The sequence below is a fragment of the Anser brachyrhynchus genome (genome assembly GCF_964034855.1).
Source record: "Anser brachyrhynchus genome assembly, chromosome: 26".
Lineage (NCBI taxonomy): Eukaryota > Metazoa > Chordata > Aves > Anseriformes > Anatidae > Anser > Anser brachyrhynchus.
The window spans coordinates 2,416,768-2,439,220 of NC_137719.1; the positions used below are offsets into that span (position 1 = coordinate 2,416,768).

At 65.3% G+C, this 22,453-nt stretch overlaps 3 protein-coding genes across 5 annotated transcripts; 2 read left to right on the forward strand and 1 right to left on the reverse strand.

The window, feature by feature from the left end:
* Positions 1–713: 713 nt before the first annotated feature.
* On the forward strand, positions 714–3,193 carry ADRA2B (adrenoceptor alpha 2B). The gene has a single exon (XM_080568215.1). It carries the CDS (start codon positions 1,142–1,144, stop codon positions 2,312–2,314), a length of 1,173 nt encoding a protein of 390 aa, XP_080424341.1. The 5' UTR covers positions 714–1,141; the 3' UTR covers positions 2,315–3,193.
* Positions 3,194–5,235: 2,042 nt separating this feature from the next.
* On the forward strand, positions 5,236–16,546 carry GPAT2 (glycerol-3-phosphate acyltransferase 2, mitochondrial). 2 transcript variants are annotated; one of them, XM_080568200.1, is made up of 21 exons: positions 5,237–5,555; positions 7,303–7,386; positions 9,358–9,471; positions 9,584–9,657; positions 11,120–11,230; positions 11,533–11,661; positions 12,512–12,838; positions 13,008–13,107; positions 13,326–13,532; positions 13,643–13,753; positions 14,040–14,125; positions 14,217–14,329; positions 14,535–14,605; positions 14,687–14,951; positions 15,039–15,187; positions 15,279–15,356; positions 15,532–15,657; positions 15,758–15,878; positions 16,090–16,143; positions 16,237–16,292; positions 16,371–16,546. In XM_080568200.1, the coding sequence occupies exons 1-21, from the start codon at positions 5,466–5,468 to the stop codon at positions 16,485–16,487; spliced, it is 2,583 nt and encodes an 860-aa protein (XP_080424326.1). In that variant the 5' UTR covers positions 5,237–5,465; the 3' UTR covers positions 16,488–16,546. The 2 variants fall into 2 exon arrangements, with proteins under 2 accessions (XP_080424325.1, XP_080424326.1); XM_080568199.1 differs by having other exon boundaries at positions 5,236–5,555; positions 16,090–16,292.
* Positions 16,535–20,748, reverse strand: LOC308182896 (oxaloacetate tautomerase FAHD2B, mitochondrial-like). Of its 2 annotated transcripts, none has more exons than XM_080568217.1 (8): positions 20,591–20,748; positions 18,784–18,996; positions 17,850–18,066; positions 17,697–17,756; positions 17,420–17,582; positions 17,228–17,336; positions 17,028–17,115; positions 16,535–16,703 (listed from the first exon to the last, which is right to left on the reverse strand). In XM_080568217.1, the coding sequence occupies exons 2-8, from the start codon at positions 18,987–18,989 to the stop codon at positions 16,641–16,643; spliced, it is 906 nt and encodes a 301-aa protein (XP_080424343.1). In that variant the 5' UTR covers positions 18,990–18,996; positions 20,591–20,748; the 3' UTR covers positions 16,535–16,640. The 2 variants fall into 2 exon arrangements, with proteins under 2 accessions (XP_080424343.1, XP_080424342.1); XM_080568216.1 differs by having other exon boundaries at positions 20,545–20,619.
* Positions 20,749–22,453: the final 1,705 nt, after the last annotated feature.

The window sequence follows — 22,453 nt, forward strand, 5'->3', positions numbered from 1 at the left end:
CAAACCTGCACACACACCCCCAGCACAAGTGCCAGAGCCCAGGCAGCCTTTTTTTTTTTTTTCTCATAAAGAAGAAATGGGGCGGGAAGAGCGGGGCATGGAGCTGGGCACCACCGCTCCGCTGCTCGTCATCCCAGTCGGAGATTTCTCTTATGGGTTTTAGTAGGGCCGCTAAGCAAGCGGGGTTCTTTGTGTGTCTGTTTTTGGCATCGGTGCCTCGAAACCTGGGCAAGGTCGGGTCCTGAGTGCATCGAAATCATGGCAAAAAGGGGCGATTCCAGGAATTTCTGCCATCGGTTTTTGGAGCTGCTTGGGTGCCCCATCCAAACCCCTTAGGGTCGGAGACAGCGGGGAGATCGGGGGGAAAGCAGGTTTAGGGCCAAAGTGCCCCAAATTGGGGGGCGGCTGCGGGGTGGCCGCGATCGGGGGGTTCATCCAGCCCTGGGGGGCACAGGGGCAGCGAGGAGGGGTCGGGGGGGATCCCAAAAGGAAGGGATGGGAGAAGGGTGCCTGGGAGGGGACGTGGGTGCTGGTGCACGATGCGGTTCCTGTCCGAGGGTGACAGTGCTGGGGGGGTGACAGGGGTGCTGGGGGGGTGACAGGGGTGCTGGGGGGGCTCAGGTGCTGGGGGGGCTGGCAGTGAGGCAGGGGCGCGGGTACTGGGGAGGGACGAGGGTCCAGAGGAGACGCAAGTATTAGGGGGGATGCAAGCACCGGAGGGGGGGGGGGCACCATCCCGGGGGGGGGTGGCACGATCCGGGGGGGGCGGGTTTGAGCCCGGCGCATCCCCCGGCTCCTCCGCGTGTCCCCGGTGCCGCCCGGGTCCGCCCCGGGGGCGGGGGCGGCTCAGAGCCCTCCCGCGCCCGATCAAAACCCCACGGAGGCGGCGCCCGGCGGCGCAGAGCCCGGTGGCACCGGCACCGGCACCGGCAGGCGGGGACCGGGACCGGGACCGGGGACGGGCAGGGGGCGGTCAGGGGGCAGGCAGGGTGCGGGCAGCCCAGCAGCAGCAGCAGGATGGCGAGCGGGACCCCCGGCCCCCAACCCACCCCATCCTCATCCTCCCGCCCCGTCCCCCGCGTCCCGGGGGGCCGCTGAGCGCCGGTGGCCGGATCCCGGCTCCGTGCCCCCGTCCCCCGCCATGGAGAGCCCCGAGGGGGGGTACTCGGTGCAGGCCACCGCCGCCATCGCGGCCGCCATCACCTTCCTGGTGCTCTTCACCATCACGGGCAACGTGCTGGTGATCATGGCCGTGCTGACGAGCCGCTCGCTGCGGGCGCCCCAAAACCTCTTCTTGGTCTCGCTGGCGGCCGCCGACATCCTGGTGGCCACGCTCATCATCCCCTTCTCGCTGGCCAACGAGCTGCTGGGCTACTGGTACTTCCAGAAGACGTGGTGCGAGATCTACCTGGCCTTGGACGTGCTCTTCTGCACCTCGTCCATCGTGCACCTCTGCGCCATCAGCCTGGACCGCTACTGGTCCGTCAGCCGCGCCATCGAGTACAACGCCAAGCGGACGCCGCGCCGCATCAAGTGCAGCATCCTCATCGTCTGGACCATCGCCGCCGTCATCTCCCTGCCGCCCCTGGTCTACAAGGGCGAGAAGAAGGCGGCGCCGGGCGGGCGGCCGCAGTGCAAGCTCAACGAGGAGGCCTGGTACATCCTCTCCTCCAGCATCGGCTCCTTCTTCGCCCCCTGCCTCATCATGATCCTCGTCTACCTGCGCATCTACCTGATCGCCAAGCGCCGCCACCGCCGCGGCCAGAGCCCCCCCGCCGCCCCCAGCCCCCTGAGTTCGGCGCCCCCAAACGCGCCCCCCACCGCCGATGGGGACACCCGGGGACCCCATCCCCTGCCGGCGGACAGGACCTCGCTGCTCAGCCCCGAGGAGCCGTCGGCGGCAGCGGTGGCGACAGCGGGGACCGGCCGGGGGTCCGAGGGGTCCCCACGGCCCACGGGGCGCCCCAGGGACACTTTGGCCACAGGGACAGGGCGGGTGGTGCTGGCGCCCACGCTGAGCCCCGGCCCCTGGCGGAGGAAGGCACAGGCGAACCGGGAGAAGCGCTTCACCTTCGTGCTGGCCGTCGTCATCGGCGTCTTCGTCCTCTGCTGGTTCCCCTTCTTCTTCCTCTACAGCCTGGGCGCCGTCTGCCCCCGGCGCTGCAAGGTGCCCGAGGGCGTCTTCCAGTTCTTCTTCTGGATCGGCTACTGCAACAGCTCCCTCAACCCCGTCATCTACACCGTCTTCAACCAGGACTTCCGCAAGGCTTTCCGCCGCATCCTCTGCCGCCGCGGCGCCCGGACGGCGTGGTGAGGGGCTCACCCCCCCCCCCCGGAGGCACTGCGCCTTGCCTCCCCAGCCCCCCGACGCTACGACGGGTTCGTGCCGCGGTTTTCGGGGAGCTTTGCTCTTCCTTCCACCCCTCTCGCCTTCGCTGTCTCTGCCGGTCCCGGTGGCCGTCCCCTTGGGGCACCCTGCTCGCACTGGGGCTCCTCATTTTCCCCTTTTCCCCCTCGTTTTCCCTTTTTCCTCCTCGTTTCTCCCTTTCCCCCCCCCGGTTTTCCTCCCCAGGCGGCAGGCTCTCGGCTGGCAGCGCCTGCCCGCCCGCTGCCTCGTCTCGCTGCCAAATTTGCCGCGGGAAACCCAGCCCCGCGGGGCTGGGGGCACGTGCCGCCATGCCACACATCCCCTGTCCCCAAGCCTGGTGGCATGTCCCCAGCCGTGCTGGGGTGCTCAGCAGGCAGACCCCAGCCCGGGAACGGCAGTGAGGGGGTTCAGGGATTTTTCTCCCCACCCTACACACGGTGCCCCCAGGAAATCAGCTTTTCTCCCTGTTTTTTGGGTGTCCCAGCCGAGCCCCCCCCAGTCCCGGGGGCCGCTGCCTTTTAACAATAAAAGATATTTTGTAATAAGAAAAAAAAATCATTTCCTTCTCGACGCCGCAGAGGGGACACGGGGGCACAGCCCAGCTGGAGCAGCCACCTCGCCCCATGCCCCTGCTGGGCCGGGGGGCCCTGGGACCCCCCCCGTGGTGCAAGGGCAGCGCTCGGAGCTGAGTTCCTCCCGTGGCCACGGGTCGGCCGCCCAGGAGGAATGTTTGCAGCGCGAGCGGGAACAAAATGTTTGGACGCGGTCGGTTATTTATGGCAGCGCACGGGGAAAATAAATAATAATTAGAAAAACACCCCCCAACCCCCCCCGCCCCAAAGAATAAATCCCTGCAGCTGCCTCCCGCAGGGCCCGACCCCGAGGATGTTGAACCGGACAGGGGTGGGAGGCAGCGCCGGGGGACGGGGACAAAGCCCCGTGCTGGCCGTTTGCAACGGTGCCACGTGAAATGACCGGGGGGGTGGGATTCTCGGGTGTCTGATATAGGGCTGTGCTGCCCAGCCTTGGGACAGGGGGTCTCCTGGAGGGGGTTTCGTGAGCTGTGCCTGTGGGGTGGGGGTCACGGTGGTGCGATGTGACCCATGTCGGTGTGACCCACACTGCTTTGTCGTGACCCACGCGGCTGTATCGGGACCCACAGTGCTGTGTGGTGGTGTGCTGTGACCCACGCTGGTGCATTGTGGCTCGGGATGGTGTGTCGCACCCCACAGCAGCGCCCCACACCCCATACTGGTGTATCGTGACCCACACCATTGTATTGTGCTTCCCGATGGTGCATTGCAACCCACACCGGTGTATCGCGACTCACGGTGGTGTATCATGACCCACACCGGTGTACGATGACCCACGGTGGTGTAGCATCACCCCCACCACTGTATTGCAGCCCCCACCAGCATGTCATGACCCCACTGGTGTATCGTGACTCCTGGTGGCACGCTGTGACCCACAGCAGAGTATCGTGACTCACACTGCTGTGCCGTGACTCACGACGGCACACGGTGACCCACACCAGTGTACGGTGGTGACCCACACCAGTATATCGCGACCCACACCATTGTGTCATGACTCACGATGGTGCACGGTGCCCCGCAGTGGTGCATGGGGATCCCCACCACTGCATGGGAACCCCCATCACTGCTTGGTGCCCCCAGTGCTGCAGGATCCCCCCCAAATCCTGCCTTATACCAGGGTCCCGTGCCCCACACCGCTGCCTCCTGACCCACATATTCCCAGGCTCCTCACCCCATCCGTGCCCCCATCCCACCCCGTGCTCCCCCGCCACCAGCCCGGGGAGAAGCGGAGGACGTGGGGCCGCACATGCCGAGCCCAGCCCCGGGGGACAGGGCTGGGGACAGCTCGCCCCTGCAGTGGCGGAGCGGTGCTGGCCCCCCGCCACCTCCCCATCCCATCAGGGACATCGCCTCCGGCCACCCCGAAACCGGGTTGAGCTTTTTTTGGAAGCCCTTTCCCAGCCCGGACACTTCCCCCCTCCCTCCCCAACCAAGCCAGCAGAGGCCGGCGGCCGTTGGCCCGACCCGGCGCGCTGGGACAGTGCTGGGGTGACAGCGGCGCGGGAGAGGGCGTGCGACCGGGACCGCTGCGCACGCCGAGACCCTGGCCCCTGGCGAGCCCTAGCCCCGTGCCCTCCCAACCCCCATCTGCCACCGCCTTGCACCCCACATCGAGGTGAGCTGTGGGGCTGGGTATGGTCCTATGGGGCTGGGTATTGTTGTATGGTGCTAGGTATGGTTCTGTAGGGCTGAGCACGGTCCTATGGGGCTGGCCATGGCTGTATGGGTTTGGGCATAGTTCTACAGGGCTGGGCATGGTACTATGGGGTTCAGCATGGTCCCATGGAAATGGGCATGGTCCTAGGGGGTTGGGCATGGTCCTATGGGGCTGGGTTTGGTCCTATAGAGCTGGACATGGTCCTATGACCCTGAGCATGGTCTTATGAGGCTGAGCATGGTCCTACGGGGCTGGGCATGGTCCTATAACACTGAGCTTGATCCCATGGGGCTGGGCATGGTCCTATAACACTGGGCTTGATACCATGGAGCTGGGCATGGCCCCACTGGGAGCTGATGCCTGCCCCAGCCCCAGTGCTGCCTCCAGCCCCCTTTACCCCTTCCCCCCCCACTCCCCAGGCTCTCACAGCCCTTCTCTCCCCGGTAATTTCCCCAAAACAGCACCCGGGTTGTCATGGTGACTCACTAAAATCCCCCCTACTCAGCGTAACCAGGTTTGCTGCAAAAAAGAGGCCATGTAAATTCATATATATGTATTTTTAAATCCCAAGGATTAAAGCTTAAAAAAAAAAACACTTGTAAAAAAAGCCCTGGTTAGACCCCAAAGCGTGTGGCGTCAGTCCACATGCCTCTGGAATGCGGTGCTCCCCGGGGGAGGCGCCGGGGGCTCGGGGGCTTGCTCAGGCTGGGCTGACCCCACACTTGCTGCTGAGCCAACTCGCGGCCCCGCCAGCGATGGGGAAGCGCAGGGAGAGGTTAATTGAGCAGAAACGTTAATTGCTGCGCCCAGCCTCCTCCCTCGGGTGCAGAGGTTGTTGCCAGGGAGGATGCTCAGGCCCAGTGGCTGGCTAGAACTGGTACCAGTCTGCCTCAGACTGGGAAAGCGCTGGTACGGGAGCAGTGCGGGCGATGCTGAGGTGTGACGAGCTCCTGCCAGGTCTCAGCCTGCAGCTCCGGGGCTCGCCGGGGATGGAAACGAGCTCGATCGCAGCCCTGCGGCGCGCTCCCTCCGTCCCGTGCTCTTTGCTTTATTTCTCGGGGTGGTGACAACATTTGGCCACTTTCGCCTGCGGAGGGAGGTCAGGCGCGAACGCGGCGGGGGCAATCTGTTTCTTCATGGGGGAAAAATGCTTCTTTCCATTCAAATATTTAAAAATAAGGATCTGGGAGCGGCTTCGGGGCCGCCGGGGCTTGTGAAAGCGCTTTATTTGTACTTGGGTTTAATGGCAGCACGGCGCGAGGCAGGGAAGGGGAGATACGGTAACCATGGCCACCACCGCGCGGCTGGCGGCGGCGCGCCGGGGGGTGAAAAGCCGCAGCAGGCACTTTGCGGAGAAAATGCTTGAAAATTTTTAAAAACTATGGGCTGGGCTGCGTGAAAGCTTCCTCGCGGGGTGAGATTTGCCGGGGTCGCCGGGCGATGCTCCGCTGCTATTGGGGTCTGGTGGGAAGTGAGAAAAAAGTAGAAAAAAGTGAGAGAAAGATCGAAAAACTGAGGAAGAGCCAAAAAATGAGAAAAAGCTCCCCCCCACACACAAAAAAAGTGACGAACGAGAAAAGAAAAAAGAGGGAAAAAGCCTGGAAGAACACAGAGCCAGCTGGAGGACCCCGAAAGAGCTGGGTCTGGGGTGGGCAGGACGTAGCCCCCCTGCCCCGAGCCCCAGCCCAGGCTCTGGAGCTGCCCCCCCTCTATATAAATGCCTTTTTATTTTTCCTTACTTGTTATTTTCCCTTAAATTTTTCTTTCCCCCCCCCCTTATTCCCTCACCACCCTCACTCAAGGCCTGCCCGCCGCAGCCCCCGCGGGCTCCCAGCCTTGCGGAGGTCGGGGACGGGGGGGGGGACAAAGAGGGGACAGGGGGGACAAGGGGGGGCGGGGACCGGGATTTGGGGGGGTCTGGGGGGGGGACACAGGCCCGTGGCCACCACCCCGGGGTCCGAGGCCCAGGAGGGGCCGTGCCGGGCCGTGCCCATCCGGGGGCGGAGCGGGGCGGCCGGGCAGGGCCGGGCCGGGCGGTGGTGAGCAGGGCCGGGGCCTGTGGGGCCTCTATGGGGCCTTGGGGGGGGGCGTACCCCAAACCATGGCCCTGGGGGGGCTGGGGTCTGTGTGGGGTGGGTTCCCCCAGACCACGACTACAGGGGCTGTGTGGGGCCTGTGCCCTCCCCAGGGCCCGGCGGGGTCGTGCAGCATGGGCTCCCAAGGGCCCCGGGGCTCTGTGGGGCCTGTGTGGGGCTCATGTGGGGTGTAAGCAGTCCGTGTGGAGTGGAATGGGCCCATATAGGGTGTAAGGAGTCCATGTGGGCTGTGTGGGGCCCATGTGGGGTGTGTGTAGCCCATGTGGGGAGTGTGGTGCCCATGTGGGGTGTAAGGGGTCCACGTGGGGTGCAGTGGGCCCATGTGGGGTGAAAGGAGTCCATGTAGGGTGTAAGGGGTCCATGTGGGGTGTGTTCCCCACGAGCAAGGCTCTATGGTGCCCGTGGGGTCTGTGGGGGTGGGTTCCCAAACCCCACCGAGAGCTTTGTGGGGCCCATGCAGGGTCCGTTCCCCCTGCCCCTCCCCAGCGCTGTGGGGTCCGTGGGGATGCCCTGTGCCAGCAGCCCCCCTCTGCAGGACCAGACCCCAAACCGACTCTTTCTGCCCACTTTCTGTCTTCTCTTCCCCAGCTGTGTGGCACAGGACACGGGGCAGCGTCCCCCTCCCGCACCGAGACCGAGCGTCCCCCCCACGCCGTCGCAGCCCGAAGGCAGGTGAGGCTCCCCAGGGACAAGGACAGGCTGTCCCCGTGGCGGGGACGCGGTGAGTGCCAGCGCGTGCTGGCCCTGTTCCCTCGTGCCACGAGCGCCCCGGTGTACCCAGGCATGGTGTACCCTGCTCGGGTCCCCTGTGGGTTCCCCCCAGGTGCCCGGGAGGCCCGGGGCAGGCTGATGCCAGGCCCCTGTTTCCTTCTTTTCCCCTGCTAGATTTGAAAAACAGGTTGTTTTTCTGCGTGAGCAAGCGCTCGCGCTCCCATCGCTGCCAGGAGAAGCCTCGCTGAGTGCTGTTTCTTGGAATAAAATGACTTTAAAATCTCTGCTCCGAAGTGAAGCGGGGGTAGAAGTGTTTGCAGCCTCCGCGGGCTGCACCGGCTCTGCCGGAGGGGTCTCGCGTGTGGGCACGCGAGTGACCCTGGGATGTCCCCACTGTGGTTGTCACCCTGCTCCTCCTCGCATCCGTGAGCCACATTAGCACGGTTTACTTTTCTGCATTTGTTTTTTTAGAGGGAGAAGTGTCCCTGCTGATCAGCAGTGGGTGCGTTTGCTGTTGGCTGGTGTCATGCAGCAGCTCCTTGCTTGGGTTTGAAAATCTGGGATTGAAAATCAAGGATTATTCCTTCATTTTGGGGTGTAAACATCTCCCTGAAGAGCAGCGTGGAGCCCGGGCTGCAAAGCACCGAGGGTTTCAGCCCGAGTGTCTCTCAGGTGTCTGGGGAGGGGAGATTTGCAGAAGGACAGCGTTACATCCCACCCTGCCTGCACGACTCTCGCCCGTCCTCGCTGTCCTGGGGATCTCTGTGTCGTGGTGATGCCATGGGGTTGTTGGGTACAGATTGGCAACTCCTCGCTTGCGGGGAGGAAGGTGTGGGAGGGAAAAGTCAATTGTAGCCGTGCCGGAGCTGTATTACAAAGAACAAATTCTTTTCCCGAGGGCTTTTGGAGCGTTGATTGCTGTTTTTTTCCCTCCCTTTCTCTCTTTCTGCAGTAGAACAACTCATTTCCCCACCAAGGAGCCGGTCCCTTCCCTTCGAATGCCTGAAGTGGGGAGAGGGGCTCAGCACCTCCTCCCAGCACTCCGTGGGTCCCATGCTGCCATCACCTCCACCCTGGTTGTGGGGGGAGAGGTCTCTTGGTTGCTGTCGTGGGGGCAAGGGGCCTCCACAGCCTTCCTGCACACCCCGACTCTCACTGATTCTCTCCTGCCCTTTTCTCCCCAGCTGACCTCCCCGGGCCGTGCCGGACGCTTCTCCGAGGGTTTGTTCCTGCTGGAGCACGGTGATCACCCCAGGGTGCTGGTCTCACCATTTCCAGGTCCCCACGCTCCTCCGGTGACAGTGGCACACAAATGTATCCTGGAATCATAGAACGGCTCGGGTTGGAGGGGACCTCAAAGATCATCCAGTTCCAACCCCCTGACACGGGCAGGGATGTCACCCACCAGATCAGGTTGCTCAGGACCTCATCCAACCTGGTCTCGAACACCTCCAGGGATGGGGCATCCACAACCTCTCTGGGCAGCCTGTGCCAGTGCCTCACCACCCTCTGAGTGAAGGATTTCCTCCTAACCTCTAATCGAAATCTCCCATCTCTTAGTTTAAAACCATTTCCCCTTGTCTTGTCATTATCTGGCCGAGCAGAAAGTTGCTCTCCATCTTTTTTACAAGCCCCCTTTAGTGTTAGGGCTGAGGTTGGACTAGATGATCTTGGGGGTCTCTTCCAGCCTAGATGATTCTGTGATTCTGTGATTCTGTGATTTAAAAGCTAACTGTAGGGGGCTGCTCGGGGAGGAAGGCAGCTGCAGGATGAACCTGGGGCTTGGCCACGGGAGGTTTGCACCAGCACGTGGCAGCTTTATTTCTCCTTGCCCCGGTGCATTTGGGGGCGCGTTTGCCTGCACTTCATATTTCCAGGGCGAGGAGGTTCTGTGCCATCCCTCCCTCTCCCTGTCTTTCTTTCCCTCTTCAGATGAAAACCTGGGTCTGTGATTCAGGGCAGAAACTGGAAATTTTCATCCCTTTTCTGGGCAAATACCGGCCGCTCACGGGGCGCTGCTGCCAGACCTGCACGCCGAGGAGCTGGGTAAGCCCGCTGCGGGGGCTCGGCCGAGGGGCTGGGGGTGCAGTGGCGGTGGGTTTGCCTTTCCCAGCTGGTCTGGGCTAACCTCCAGCCATTTCCCTTGCCCTGCTCCCAGGATGGCTTCTACCACGCGCAGCTCTCCTCCCTCGGCTTCTGCAGCGCCGCCCAGGTGACGGAGGAAGACACCAGGTGAGGACGGGGCCGTCGGTACCGGTTGTTGCGTGGGCGCTCGGAGCAGAGCCCCGTGCCAGGGACGCTGGGCAAATCCCTTTTTCTGGGTTTTGTTCTTGTCTGAATCCCTGGGGAACTGACTTCCCCTGCTGCACTGGAGTGCAGGGACGCCTCTCTGTCATCCTCGCTCACTAATTAGTCCAGAAAGTAGTCACGTTAATTATTTTTTGAATGGAAGCCACATCTCCAAGCGCAGAGCGATAATAACAGCAGAGAGGAAAGGGCTTGGTCCGTTCCTCTGCTTACTGTCACCCTCGTGGCCTGGAAGAGCGGTCAGCCACAGTGTCAAGGGCTTGGGACTCCTTAAATCAAAACTTGATCTCTTGAAGCTGTTGGGAAGAGCCTGAGAGGGGGCAGAGGGTGTTTTCGTTCTCCCCTCTGGCTCCGGCACAAGGAGAAGCTCACGCACGCGGGGCCAGCTCGCTCCCACCCCTGGGAGACGCGAGATGGCCTCGCCAGCCCCCATGCGCTTCCTCCTCCCCGCGGCCCCGTGGGGATCTCAGCTGGTGTGAACCAGCCTCTGCTCCAGCTGAGGAGCTGACGTGGCCGCCCAGGAGCCGCTCGCTTGCCAAACGCCTGTCGTTGAATTTAGCCCGAGTTTTCGGAGGTGCCGGACTCCTCCGGTTCCTCTCCCTTTCCGAGCGGTCCCTGGCGGCTCAGCAATTCCGCGCTGTATTTTTCCAAATCGGGTCATTATGCTCCCTTCTGCTTGAAATATCCCAGCTCCCAGCTTTCAAACTCTTTGAATAATTCATCTCCGCTCGGAGCGCCTCAGGACTTGCGGGATGCTAAAAACGAGGCTGGAGATGGGAGGCCGAGATCAGAAGCAGGCAGCTTGGAGGTGTGGAGAGCCTCTGTCCCTGCCTGGGCACCCACAGCCTCGTCGCACGCTGGGTCCCCCGCGCTCTGCAACGTCTGGAACGTCATTTACACCCCTCTCTGACCCAGTGGTGCTGCCCAGCTCAGATTTGGGGTGGATTTGGGAAAGTCCCTGGCTTGGGACGTGTGCAGCAGTGCTGGTGCTGGCAGAGCTGCTGTGAGAGCAGCTTCGGGGACATGTCAGCAGATGGAGAGGTGGCTTGTTGAGGCAGGGAGGGCTGGAGGGTGCCTGGAGAGCTTTCCTCGCAGCCTGGAAGCCCCCAGCTCTTCTCCAGCAATGCCAGATTTCCTTCTACGTGCCAGGAAAGCAGGCAGCAATCCGGTGAGGAGTGGGGCGGCCTGGAGCAGCGCTCTGCACCGAGCAGAGTGCTGGTGCCTCCATTTCCCCAGCTGTAAAACAGGGAGAAAAGTCTTAAATGTGCATAGAGCAAGTTCGAGGGAGGCTGACGCGGTAACAGCACCCTAAAAAAGCAGGGGGGTGCTCTGTCCCGCAGCCCCGGCTGCTCTCACCGCCGGCACGCCGCTCTGTCTCCGTGCCCAGGTACCGGGGCTGGCTGGTTCGACGCCTCTGCTGCTTCCTGGCTGTCTGGGACTGGAAGGTGCCCGCCGACACCCCCAGGGACCTCCCGGAGAGAGTCTGCTGCAGCCGCAGGTCAGTGGGGACAGCCGGGGGCTTCGGTGTCACCTCCCCAGCGGGACCCGGGCCCTGCAGAGGCGCGTCCTCACGCAGAGGCTGCTCCGTGTTTGGTCTCTGGCTGCTGCTGCTCTGCGGCGCCGGGTGACGCGGCCTCGTCAGGCACCTGTCACCTCGCCCCTTGTCACCGCTAATTATCCAGCACGAGGCTGGCAGCCGGTACATTGTGATTACTGTAACTCAGAGCGGCTTTGGCTGAAAAAAAAACCGCGTTAACCCGCGCTTCCCACCTCGTCTCCCTCCCCTCCCCTCCCCTGCAGGGTACGGGACGTCGCTGCCGGCCAGGCCCGTGGCTCGGAGGGGGACAGCGGATCCCGCCGGCGGTGGAAGGAGAAAGCCCTGGAGATCCTGGCTGGGATCCAGGCCCCGCTCTCCCTCCCCGTGCTCAGGTGGGTGCAGGGCCGCGCAGCAGCTCCCAGGCCCCGGCTGGGGCATTCCCAGTCCCGCTGCTCCACTCCAGCTCCCTCCTGCTCTTCAGTTGGGGCATGGAGCCCCTTGCCGGGGGGGAGTTTGCTCCTTGGGGGTCTCGCACGGCCTCCTAGGGACATTTTCCCCTCCGCAGAGCTGGAACACAGTGCTGGAGTGGTGGTGGTGGGGGGGAGCCACACCAGGGGGATGGAAATCAAAGCAAAGCAAAAGAAAATTCCTCCTTTTTCTCCCCCCCCCCCCTTTTTTTTTTTTCCTTTTTACCTCCTGTCATTGAGAAATTGGCAATTAAAGGTTGCATTGTACCCTAATTGCTCGTCTGATTGAGCTGTAATAAAAGAACCTTCTGAGCAGTCTGAAGTATTTAAAGGGAAGAAATTACCCAGGGGATAAAAGCGTTCAGATCCTTCCCGTAAGCAGCGTGCGGGAGGACGGGGAGATGGAGGGGTAATTGACTTGAGCTTTTGTTACCGGGGGGAGAGGGGGGTGGTCTTGTCACATCCAGCCTTTAGTGTTTTAACTTAATTTATAATAAAGCTGTTTATTTGCTTCATGGGAGCTGAGCAGTGAGATCGGGAGTCGATGCGGTGAAGCGAACCGTCTCGCACAGCCCCGTTTGTGCCTGGCTGGGGAAACTGAGGCAGGGGAGGGTCAGGACTGTGCCTGGGAGGAGGGTGAGGGAGCTGAGGCAATCGGCCCTGGATGATGCCTGGGTGCCGTCTCGTAGCCTGGCCGAGCTCTCCGGGGGCTTTGGGTGCAGCCACGGCCCCCGGAGGGGTGCTCACTGCCTTGCTGTGCCGCCCCGTCCCGCAGGTTGTGCAGCTGGGTCCTGCTCCGGCTCCTGAGCCGCCTCTTCCTCAGCGTGCAGCTCCACCGAGGGCAGCTGGAGATGGTGCTGAGGGCCGCCACGACGGTGAGGAGCACGGCCGCCTGCTCCCGGCACGCCGCGGCGGCACATCTCCCCCTCAGCACCCGGTCCTCATCGCCTCCTCCGTCCCCGCAGCCCGACGTGCCGCTGGTTTTCCTCTCCACGCACAAATCCCGGCTGGACGGGCTGCTCCTCTCCTTCCTCTTCTTCTCCCACGGCCTGGGGGTGCCCAGGGTGACGGTGGGCAGCTTGAACTGCAGCCCTCGCCTCCGGTAAGGCACGGGGAGTCCTTTTCCAGCCCGGCACGTGGCTGCTTCCCTGCACAGGGTGAATGAGATTGCCTGTGGGGAGGGCAGAGGGGTGGCAGGGAGGACAGAAGGGTGGTAGGGAGAACACGGTCCCATTCATGGGGGCCACCCACAGCATTTTCCTCCCCAACAGGGCCTTGCTTCGCCGCCTGGGAGGGGTTTTCCTGCCTGTGGGGATGGAGCAGACATCGAGCGGGCGGGACGGAGGGCTCCCAGGTGCTGTGCTTGCCTCGGTAAGTCCAGCTCCCACATTCACCCCCCGTGCTGGGAGGAAAGAACCCCCCCGAGCACCCAAAGCGCCCGGTGAAGGCTTCTTGGACCTGCAGCACCACGTGCTGGCAGATGGGTGAGGCTGTCGGGCTGTGTTGAAGCCCCCGGCCGTGGGGGGTGGCAGCTCCCGCGTGTCCCTGCGGTGCCACCGGCACCCCCAGCCTCACCCCCTCTGCTGCAGTACGTCGAGGAGGTGCTGAGGAGCCGGCAGCCTCTGCTGATCTTCCTGGAGGAGCCCTGCGCCCCGCGGCGCCTTTCGGCCGCTGCCCACGAGTGGCTGGCCCCGGTGTACCGAGCCGTGCGGGACGGCGCCGTCCCCGATGTCCTCCTGGTCCCCGTGGGCATCGCCTACGACCTGGCCCCCGACTGCCTCGAGGGCAGCGGAGCGGTGAGCGGCCCCGAGCCCACTCCTGCCCTGGGGCAGCACCTGAATTGGGGTGGGGGCGCCCCCCCTCTGCCGCCCCATTAATGAATTAATGAACCCCACTTCTCCCCCAGCACGGCGCTCGGCCCCTCAGCCTCAGCGCCTGCCTCTGGGCCGCGTGCCGAGCCCTGCGCCGACGCCTCGGCTGCACCCGCGTGGACTTCGCCCAGCCCTTCTCCCTGCAGGTACCGCGGCACCGCGTCCAGCTTCTGGGGCAGAGCTGGCTGCCGGGATGCGGCCGGGCCCCAGGGGACGTGCTGCCGTGGTGCTCTGGGCTCTGCAAACCTCTGGGGGATGCGTGGGAAGGTTTGGGGATTCTGGGGGGATCCGGCGTTCTCCGGAGAGCCGCGGAGCCCACGCCTAGGGGAAGTTGGGGCTCGATGGGGCGGCTCTTGGTGGGACCAAGGGCGTGGATTCATCTCGGTGGTGCTGAGGGCTGCTGGCAGTAACCGGCTCCGGCCTCCTCCCCAGGAGTTTGTGGCCAAAACCCTCAGCAGACAGAGCAGCGCGGGGAAGCCGCCGGAGGAGCTGCTGCTGCCCACCATCCTCGGCACGCAGTAAGCCCGCGGCAGCGCCTCGCCGCCCCCCCACGCCTGTTCCCAGCCCTCCCCTTTCCCACCTCTCTCACCCCCTTTTCTACATCTGCAGCCAGCCGCACAGCGAGAGGGCAGAGCCTGAGGGGCCGGCCCCTGGAACGGCTCCCGGCTCGGAGGCAGAAGACAAAATGATGGTGACCAAGCTGGGCCTGCACGCCCTGAGCGGTGAGGGGGCTGCTGGGGGGGACGGGAGGCGTCCGTCCGTCTGTCCTGAGCCGCCCGCCTGGCCGTGCAGGCTGCGGGGGGAGCAGGACGCCCTCGGGGCTGCGTGTCCCTGCTCCTGCTGCTGCCTGGCAGCGCCCGTGCTGGAAATAGAGCGCAAACAACCGAGTGCCAAGGGAGACGAACGAGCACCTCTCGCTCCCCGCAGACGGCGCCGCCTGCTCCGCCGTCACGGCCGTGGGCATCACGTCCGCGCTGCTGCTGCACAAGCACCGCCAGGTGAGGCGAGGCCCCCTCGGGGGGGGGGCTTCCAGGCTGCCCTCGGAGCCCCCAGCCCAGCTCAGCCTCCTCTCCCTGCAGGGCGTCCTGCTCTCCCGGCTCATGTCGGACTTCGCGTGGCTCCTGGAGGAGACGCTGGTGCGCCAGCGCGACGTGGGCTTCTCGGGGCAGCTCCGCGCCCTGGTGCGGCACAGCCTGGCCCTGCTCAGAGCCCACATCGCCCTCTACCACCTCGCACCCCCTGGCGACGTCCTGGTGGTCCCCGAGGTCTCGGTGGAGGCGCGCTGGGAGCTGAGCCAGCACAGCGCAGCCCTGCTGCCCGTCTTCGCCGGCGAGGCGGTGGGAGGTGAGCAGCAGGGCATAGGGTGGGGGGGTCCCTGAATTGGGGAGCGGTGACGCCGCGGTGACACCGCTCGCCCCGCTCTGCCGGCAGCCTGCGCCATCCGCGCCCTGCTGCTGGAGATGCTGCCCTTCGTGGGGGCGGCCGCCTGCCCCTCCAGCATCACGCTGAGCCAGGACGAGCTGCTCCACAAGACCCTGGCGCTGCTCCAGCTGCTGCCCCCCAGCCTGCTGGGGCTCCAGGTGGGAGCGGGCGGCACGGGGACCGCTGCCGTCGCGTGGCGGTGGCTGGGCACTCGCCGGCTCCTCACCAGCCCCCTCTCCTCTCCGGCAGCCCTGCCAGCCCCTCGAGCACCAGAGCCAGGACGTCTTGGACAAGCTCATCCTGTGCGGGCTGCTGGAGGCTGATGAGGTGGGTGCCCCCGCTCTGCTCAGCCCTCACCGCGCCCTCCGGTCCTGCTCGGGGACAAGGGACTGGGGCACCTGTCCCCTGCTCCCCCCCGGGGCTGGGGAGGGCCCCCCCGGGCTGGGGTGAGGGGACAGGGACGCGCGGTGCCAGCTCAGGGGTGCCTGGCGTCGCTGTGCAGTCGGAGAACGAGCGCTGGCTGTGCGACGTGGCCCCGCGGCCCTTCGGCAAGTGGCAGCCCTGGGCCGAAGTGGATTTCACCGACAGCGACAGTGACAGCGAGGACGTCTGCAAGCGCTGCTTCAAGGTGCGCGGGGGCTCCCCCCCCCCCCCCCCCACACCCCTGGGATATGGCAGGGCGCCGAGGCTCCACAAACTCATTCCACTTCGGGCTCTCCCCCCGCCAGCTCCGAGACCCCGAAGGCTCGCCTGGCCTCCTCCTCTTCCTCTGCCGCCTCCTGAGCCCCGTGCTGGAGACCTACGCGCGAGCGGCGGCTTTCCTGGAGCAGCCCAGCTGGCCCCAGCCTGGTAGGACCCTCCCCCAGGACACCCCCATGGCCCCTTCTTCTACCCCCACCCCAGCCCTGCTCAGCTTTGGGGGAAACTGAGGCACATCAGCAGCACCCACCCTCGCAGCCCCAGCCCCCGCTGAAGCCCACGGGGGCTGCGCTGCCCCGCAGTGGGGGGGGTGTCAGGGTTTTCCCCCCCAACCCTGGTGCCGACCCCGCTCCCCCCGCAGAGGCAGCCTGTGCGGGCGCGCTGCAGCAGTTCCTCGCGGAGAAGGACGGTTTGGGTGAGTCGGGGCCTGGCGGCGGGGGTCCCCCCACCCCTGCCGGGTTGCAGGTGGGATGGGGGGGGGCTCCCTCGGGGATTTCTCTCCCTCCAGAGCGCCCCACCCGGAGCCTGGCGCTGAGCACGCTGCGGACCTTCAAGGAGATGGGGGTAAGCACAGCCGGGCCCTGCCCCCCGGCCCCATCCCCAGCAGCCTCGCTGTGACCCCCCCCCCTTCTCCCTCCCCAGGTGCTGGAGGAGGCGCCGAGCCCCGCGGGGCCCCTTCTGCACCTCGCCCGACCCTTCCGCTCCTCCGAGGGCCGGGGGAAGCTGCGAGCCTTCATCCAGCAGTTCGTGCAGCCGTAGCCCCCCCGCGGCTACGCGGCACAGCAATAAACCCAGCTGCGGGCGCAGGGGGAGCAGCACCCTCCTCCTCGGGCACATTTATTGAACGCCGTCGCGGCACGGCGAGGCCCGGGGCCGGGGGGGCTCGATCGAAGCCAAGGGGGGGCTCGGTCCTCACACCACCTTGTTGCAGATGGCGCCCAGCTCCTCGATCTCGCAGCGCACCTCGTCGCCTGGCTGCAAGGCAGGAGGCGCTGGCGGCACCGCGCCCGCTGCGGGCACCGGGGGGCAAAGTGGGGGCTCCTGGGCTGAAGGGGTGCGCGCCCCGTGGGGAAGGGGGAGTGGGGCGCGTGGGGAGGGGGCCACGGGGGGGGGTCTCCACCTCCAGCACGAGCTGGGAGCCTGGGAGGGGGAAATTTGGGGCGCTGGGTGGGTCGGTGAGAAGGGGCGGGGGGAGGAAGGCGTAAAGCCTGCAGCGTGTAATCCGACAGGGAGGCAACCCCTGCTCCGCCACCCCAATCCTCCCGGCCCCGTTTCGAGCCCCCCCCACCCCGCGCTCACCTTGAGAAACACGGGGGGCTTCCGGAAAACCCCCACACCGGGAGGGGTCCCCGTGAGCAGCACGTCCCCGGGGCGCAGCGTGACGAACCTGGGGGGCCCAGGGGAGCCATCGGCCGGGGTCCCACACACGGGGGGGAGCCGGGACGCTGCCGGCCCCCCCTCCCCGTGCCGTCCCCCCCCCCTCCCGGTGCCGCACGTACCGGGAGACCCATGCGACGAGCTGGGGCAGCCTGAAGACGAGCTGCTTGGTGCTGCTGCTCTGCATCAGCTGCCCGTTGACGCTGCAGCGGATGCTCAGGTTGTGGACGTCTGCGCAGGGGACGCGTCACCCCGGGGGACGCCTCGGGGACCCCACGCTCGGGGGTCCGCCTCCCGCCCCATCCCGTCCCCACCTGTCACCGAGTCCTTGGTGACAATGGCCGGCCCCAGGGGACAGAAGGTGTCGAAGGTTTTCCCCAGCAGCCACTGCCTCCCGTTCCTCCGCATCTGCCAGTCCCGGGCGCTGACATCGTTGGCCACGGTGAAGCCCACGACGTGCTCCAGCGCCGCCGACTCCTGGGGGGGGGATGGACACACACACTCAGCCAGTACTGGGAGGGGGGGGGCGCACAAGGTGGCAGGGCCACATCCATGTCCCCCCCCCCCAGCAGCACAAGGCGCTGCTATTACCTGGATGTGCCGCCCCGTCTTCCCGATGACGGCGGCCAGCTCCACCTCCCAGTCCACCTCCTGGGGGACAAAACGGGGTTCAGGGGGGGCTGCACCCCCCCAGCTGGGACAGGGTGGGGGGGTGGCACGGGGCGGGGGCCGCGGGGCACTCACGCTGCTCTCGGCCGGGTGCACGATGTCGTCGAAGGGCCCGGCGATGGCGCTGGGGAACTTGCTGAAGATGAGGGGCTCCTTGGGCACCTTGACGTCCTGCTCCAGGCAGTGGTCACGGTAGTTGAGCCCCACGCAGATCACCTTCTCGGGGTCGCCGATGGGGGCCAGCAGCCGCGCCCCCGCCCTCGGCAGGCGGTGCTGGCCCGAGGCCAGCGCTCTGCGGGGACGGGGCTGAGCGCGGGGACGGCACCAGGGACCCTCGGGACCCCAAACTCTGGACCCCGTAACCCGCCTCCGGATGGGGCTGAGCATGGGGACGGCACCAGGGACCCTCGGGACCCCAAACTCTGGACCCCATAACCTGCCTTGGGACCCTGTAACCCACCTCAGGACCCTGTAACCCGCCCCCAGGACCCCAGCACTCAACTCCAGACCCTGGCAGCACCTCTGGACTGTCACCCACCTTGGGACCCCAGCACCCACCTCTGGACCCTGTAATCCACCTTAGGACTCCATAACCCACCTCGGGACCCCAGCACCCACCTCAGGACCCCGCAACCCACCTCTGGACCTCATAATCCACCTTGGGACCTTATAATCTGCCTCAGGACCTCAGCACCTACCTCTGGACCCCAAAACCACCTCAGGACCCCGACGCCCACCTTGGGACTCTTGTGGTGTCCCTGCCTATGGCAGGGGGGGTCGAACTACATGATCTTTAAGGTCCCTTCCAACCCAAACCATTCTGTGATTCTAGGACTCTACGATAACCACCTCGGGACCCCATAACCCACCTCAGGACCCCAAAACGCACTTCAAGACCCCGTAACCCTCCTCAGGACCCCGCAGCCCACCTCAGGACCCCATAGCCCACCTCAGGACCCCATAGCCCTCCTCAGGACCCTGCAGCCCACCTCGGGGCCCCATAGCCCACCTGCGGGCTGCGGCCAGGCCGTGCTCGCCGGTCTCCAGGAAGGCTCGCATGGAGCGGGGCAGCGAGGGCTCGGCCCCGCTGAGGTCCACCAGGCCCCCTCCCTCCTCCTCCTCCAGCCCCAGCCGGGGCTCGCCCCCCCCGGGGCCCTGGAAGCGGACAAGGCGCATGGCGCGGGGCAGCGCCGCGGGCAAGCGGCCGGGGGGCATCCGGCACCTGCGGGTGGTGGTGGGGGGACGGTGGGCACCGGGGCTGGGAGCGGGACCGAGCCCCCAGCCAGAGGGAGGGGGGGGTCCCGGGCTGAGGGTGGGGAGCGGATCCCCAAAAGGAGGCTGCGGGCTGTGGATCCCTCCCGGGGGTGGATCCCGGGGGGGGCTGCAGATCCCTGCTGAGGAGGGGGTCGGGGTGCAGCTGGGGTTGGATCCAGGGGGATTTGAGGTCCTGTGGCACAGCAGGGAGCAGATCCCCCACCACTATCTAGCCCCGATCCCAGGGGATCCACCCCAAATCCTGCACAGCCCCGACCCCAATGGGATCTCCCCGCAGTCCTTCACAGCCCCAATCCCATGGGATCCCCCCCCAAACCTGCACGGCCCCGACCCCATGGGACCCCCCTCTCAAATCCTGCACAGCCCCAATCCCATGGGACCCCCTCAATCCTGCACAGCCCCAGTCCCGTGGAATCCCCCCCAAATCCTGCACAGCCCCGACCCTGTGGGACCCCCCCCCCAGTTCTTCACAACACCGACCCCACGGGACCCCTTCCCAACCCTGCACAGCCCCAACCCCATGGGAACCCCCCAATCCTGCACAGCCCTGATCCCATGGAACCCACCCCAAAATCCTGCACTCCAAATCCAGCCCACATGTGACCCCCCCCAAATTCTGCACAACCTCGATCCCATGGGAACCCCCCTGAAATCCTGCACAGCCCCGATCCCACAGGACCCCTCCCCCCCAATCCTTCACAGCCCCGATCCCAGGGGATCCCCCTGAAATCCTACACAGCCCCAAACCCACAGAACCCCCCCCCCAAAAATCCTCAACAGTCCCAACCCCACGGGAACCCCCCCAAACCTGCACAACCCCGATCCCATGGGAACCCTCCTCAAATCCTGCACAGCCCCGACCCCATGGAGCCCCCCCCCAAGTTGCGACCAGCCCCAATCCCATGGGATCCCACCCCAAATCCTGCACAGCCCTGATCCCATGGGAACCCCCCCAAATCCCACACAGCCCCAATCCCAGGGGATCCCCCCCCACATCCTGCACAGCCCCGACCCCATGGATCCCCCCCCAAGTTGCGACCAGCCCCAAACCCAGGGGATCCCACCCCAAATCCTGCACAGCCCTGATCCCATGGGAACCCCCCTCAAATCCCGCACAGCCCCAACCCCACGGGACCCCCCCTGAAATCTTGCACAGCCCCGACCCCATGGGAACCCTCCCCCCAATCCTGCACAGCCCCAATCTCATGGAATGCTCCCTAAACCCTTCACAGCCCTGATCCCATGGGATCTTCCCCCCAAATCCCGCACAGCCCCGACCCCATCGGACCCCCCCCCCCAAATCCCGCACAGCCCCGATCCCAGGGGATCCCCCCCCAATCCTGCACAGCCCTGACCCCAAGGGACCCCCCCAGTCCTGCACAGCCCCAATCCCATGGAACCCCCCCAAAATCCTGCACCCCAAACCCAGCCCCCATGGGACCCCCCCAATCCCGCCCAGCCCCCCCCATCCCCGCCCCGGGGGGTTTTCCCCGACCCCTTCTCAGGGGGGCACGGGGGGATCCCGGCGCCTCCTACGTCACCTCTACGTCACCGCCCTCCGGGCACGCGCTAACCCCGCGCCGCCCGCGTGAAAGCCGAGACCCCGCCCCCCTCAGCGGGCCGACCAATGGGAGCGTGAGGAGGTGGCTGCCCGCAGCCAATGGCGGCTGGGGGCGGGGGGCCGCGCCCCTTCCTCCAGGAAGTGCTGGCGTTGCTAGGAGACGGGGGCGGCCGCCATGATGGCGCCGCCATGGCCGCCCCGGGGGCTGGGGGGAGGGACGGAAGGAGCTGGGCAGCGCCGCGCCGGGCACTTTTGGGGGAAAAAAAGCCAAAAAAAAGCCAAAAAAAAAGCCACTTCCCCTCCTGGGGGGGCCTTGGGGCAGCCTGGCGGGGCTGGGGAGCGGGGTCGGGGTCAGGCGGCGCAGTGATGGGATGAGGGGTGATGGCTTTAAGTTAAGGGGGGGTCATTAGGGAGGAGTTGGGGTCATTAGGGAGGAATTAGGAAAAAATCCCTCGCCATAAGGGCGGCGAGGCACCGGGACAGGCCGCCCGGGGGTGCTGCGGGAGCCCCATCCCCGGGGGTGCTGGGGCCAGGCTGGGAGCCCCCTGTGACGGTGCTGGGGCAGCCACAGCCTCCGCGGTCACCGCATGGATTAGGAAAAATTGGGTTTATTAAGGGTGTGTGGCTTCATCGCCTTGTCCGGTGGACAAATCCTGAGCCAGACCTGGGGTTTTTGCCCTGTTTCCCAGCTGTCGGTACCCAGCGACCGTTACCCCACAGACCGCAGCAGAAATAGGAGCAGTGAAAATACAGCACCTCTACAATTCCTGTTATTCACATCCCACATAAAGTTCAAGCACCTTTTGTTGTGATTGCTCATCCGTTATTACAGGCCTGTGAAGTTTTCCAGGTCAGAATCAATGCAATCAAGCTTGCGTCCTTGAAGTCACGCTTGGGAGTGATTGTAATATAAGGTGTGGGTGCGATTGCTCTCCGATCCCACCCACAGCAATCTCATACGGGGCATTGTAATGCACCACGGGGCCTTATCCTACACCAAACTCATATATGGGGCATCATAACACACTACTGGGCCTCATCCCACACCGAACTCGTATATGGGGCATCGTAATAACACACCACGGGGCCTTATCCCACCCCTAAGTCATACATGGGGCATTGTAACGCACCACGGGGCCTTATCAGCTGAATTAAGTTGCAAAACTCTTCATGCAGCCGTTCGTTGCCCACCTGAGATTCGGTGTCCCTAAACTGAGCGAGGTGAGTCCCTGGGAGAAGGGACACGCGCTGCTGTAAGCACCGGCTCTTCCCCAACCCTCCTGTATATAGAATAACGCTCAGAACAGGGAAGGAAGCCGGTCACGACGGCGTTTCCCTCCCGTCGAAGTGCCGGTGAGCCCGGGAGGAGGAAGGCAGCGCCATGGGATGGTCGCAAGAGGGCAGCGTTACCCTTCCGAGGCCCTGCGCTCCTTACCCCGGGCAGCCCCAGCACCGCGGTCCCGGTCCCGGTCCCGGTCCCGGTCCCGGTCCCAGCCCTGGTCCCAGCCCCAGTCCCAGCCCCAGCTCCCTGCTTCGCCCCAGTGCCCCCCCAGCACCCCTCCAGCCTGCACCAGCACCGCCACCTGCCACCCGCATCCCCGCCTTGCCTCCCGCATCCCCAGCACCCGCATCCCCAGCCCGTGTGGGAGCACCCCAGGGTGTAGAGCAGGAGGGCGAAACAGCCCCCAGCCCCCCCCGCACCCACCTACGGGGCAGCACAAACGCTGCTGTCCCGGGGCCGCTGCCACTGGTCCCATCCTTTCCCCTCCAAAAGACACCCCTCCCCAAAAATCCCCACTGGGGTTAGGCGCAGGGATGTGTTGGGATGAGAAATGGGGGGAAA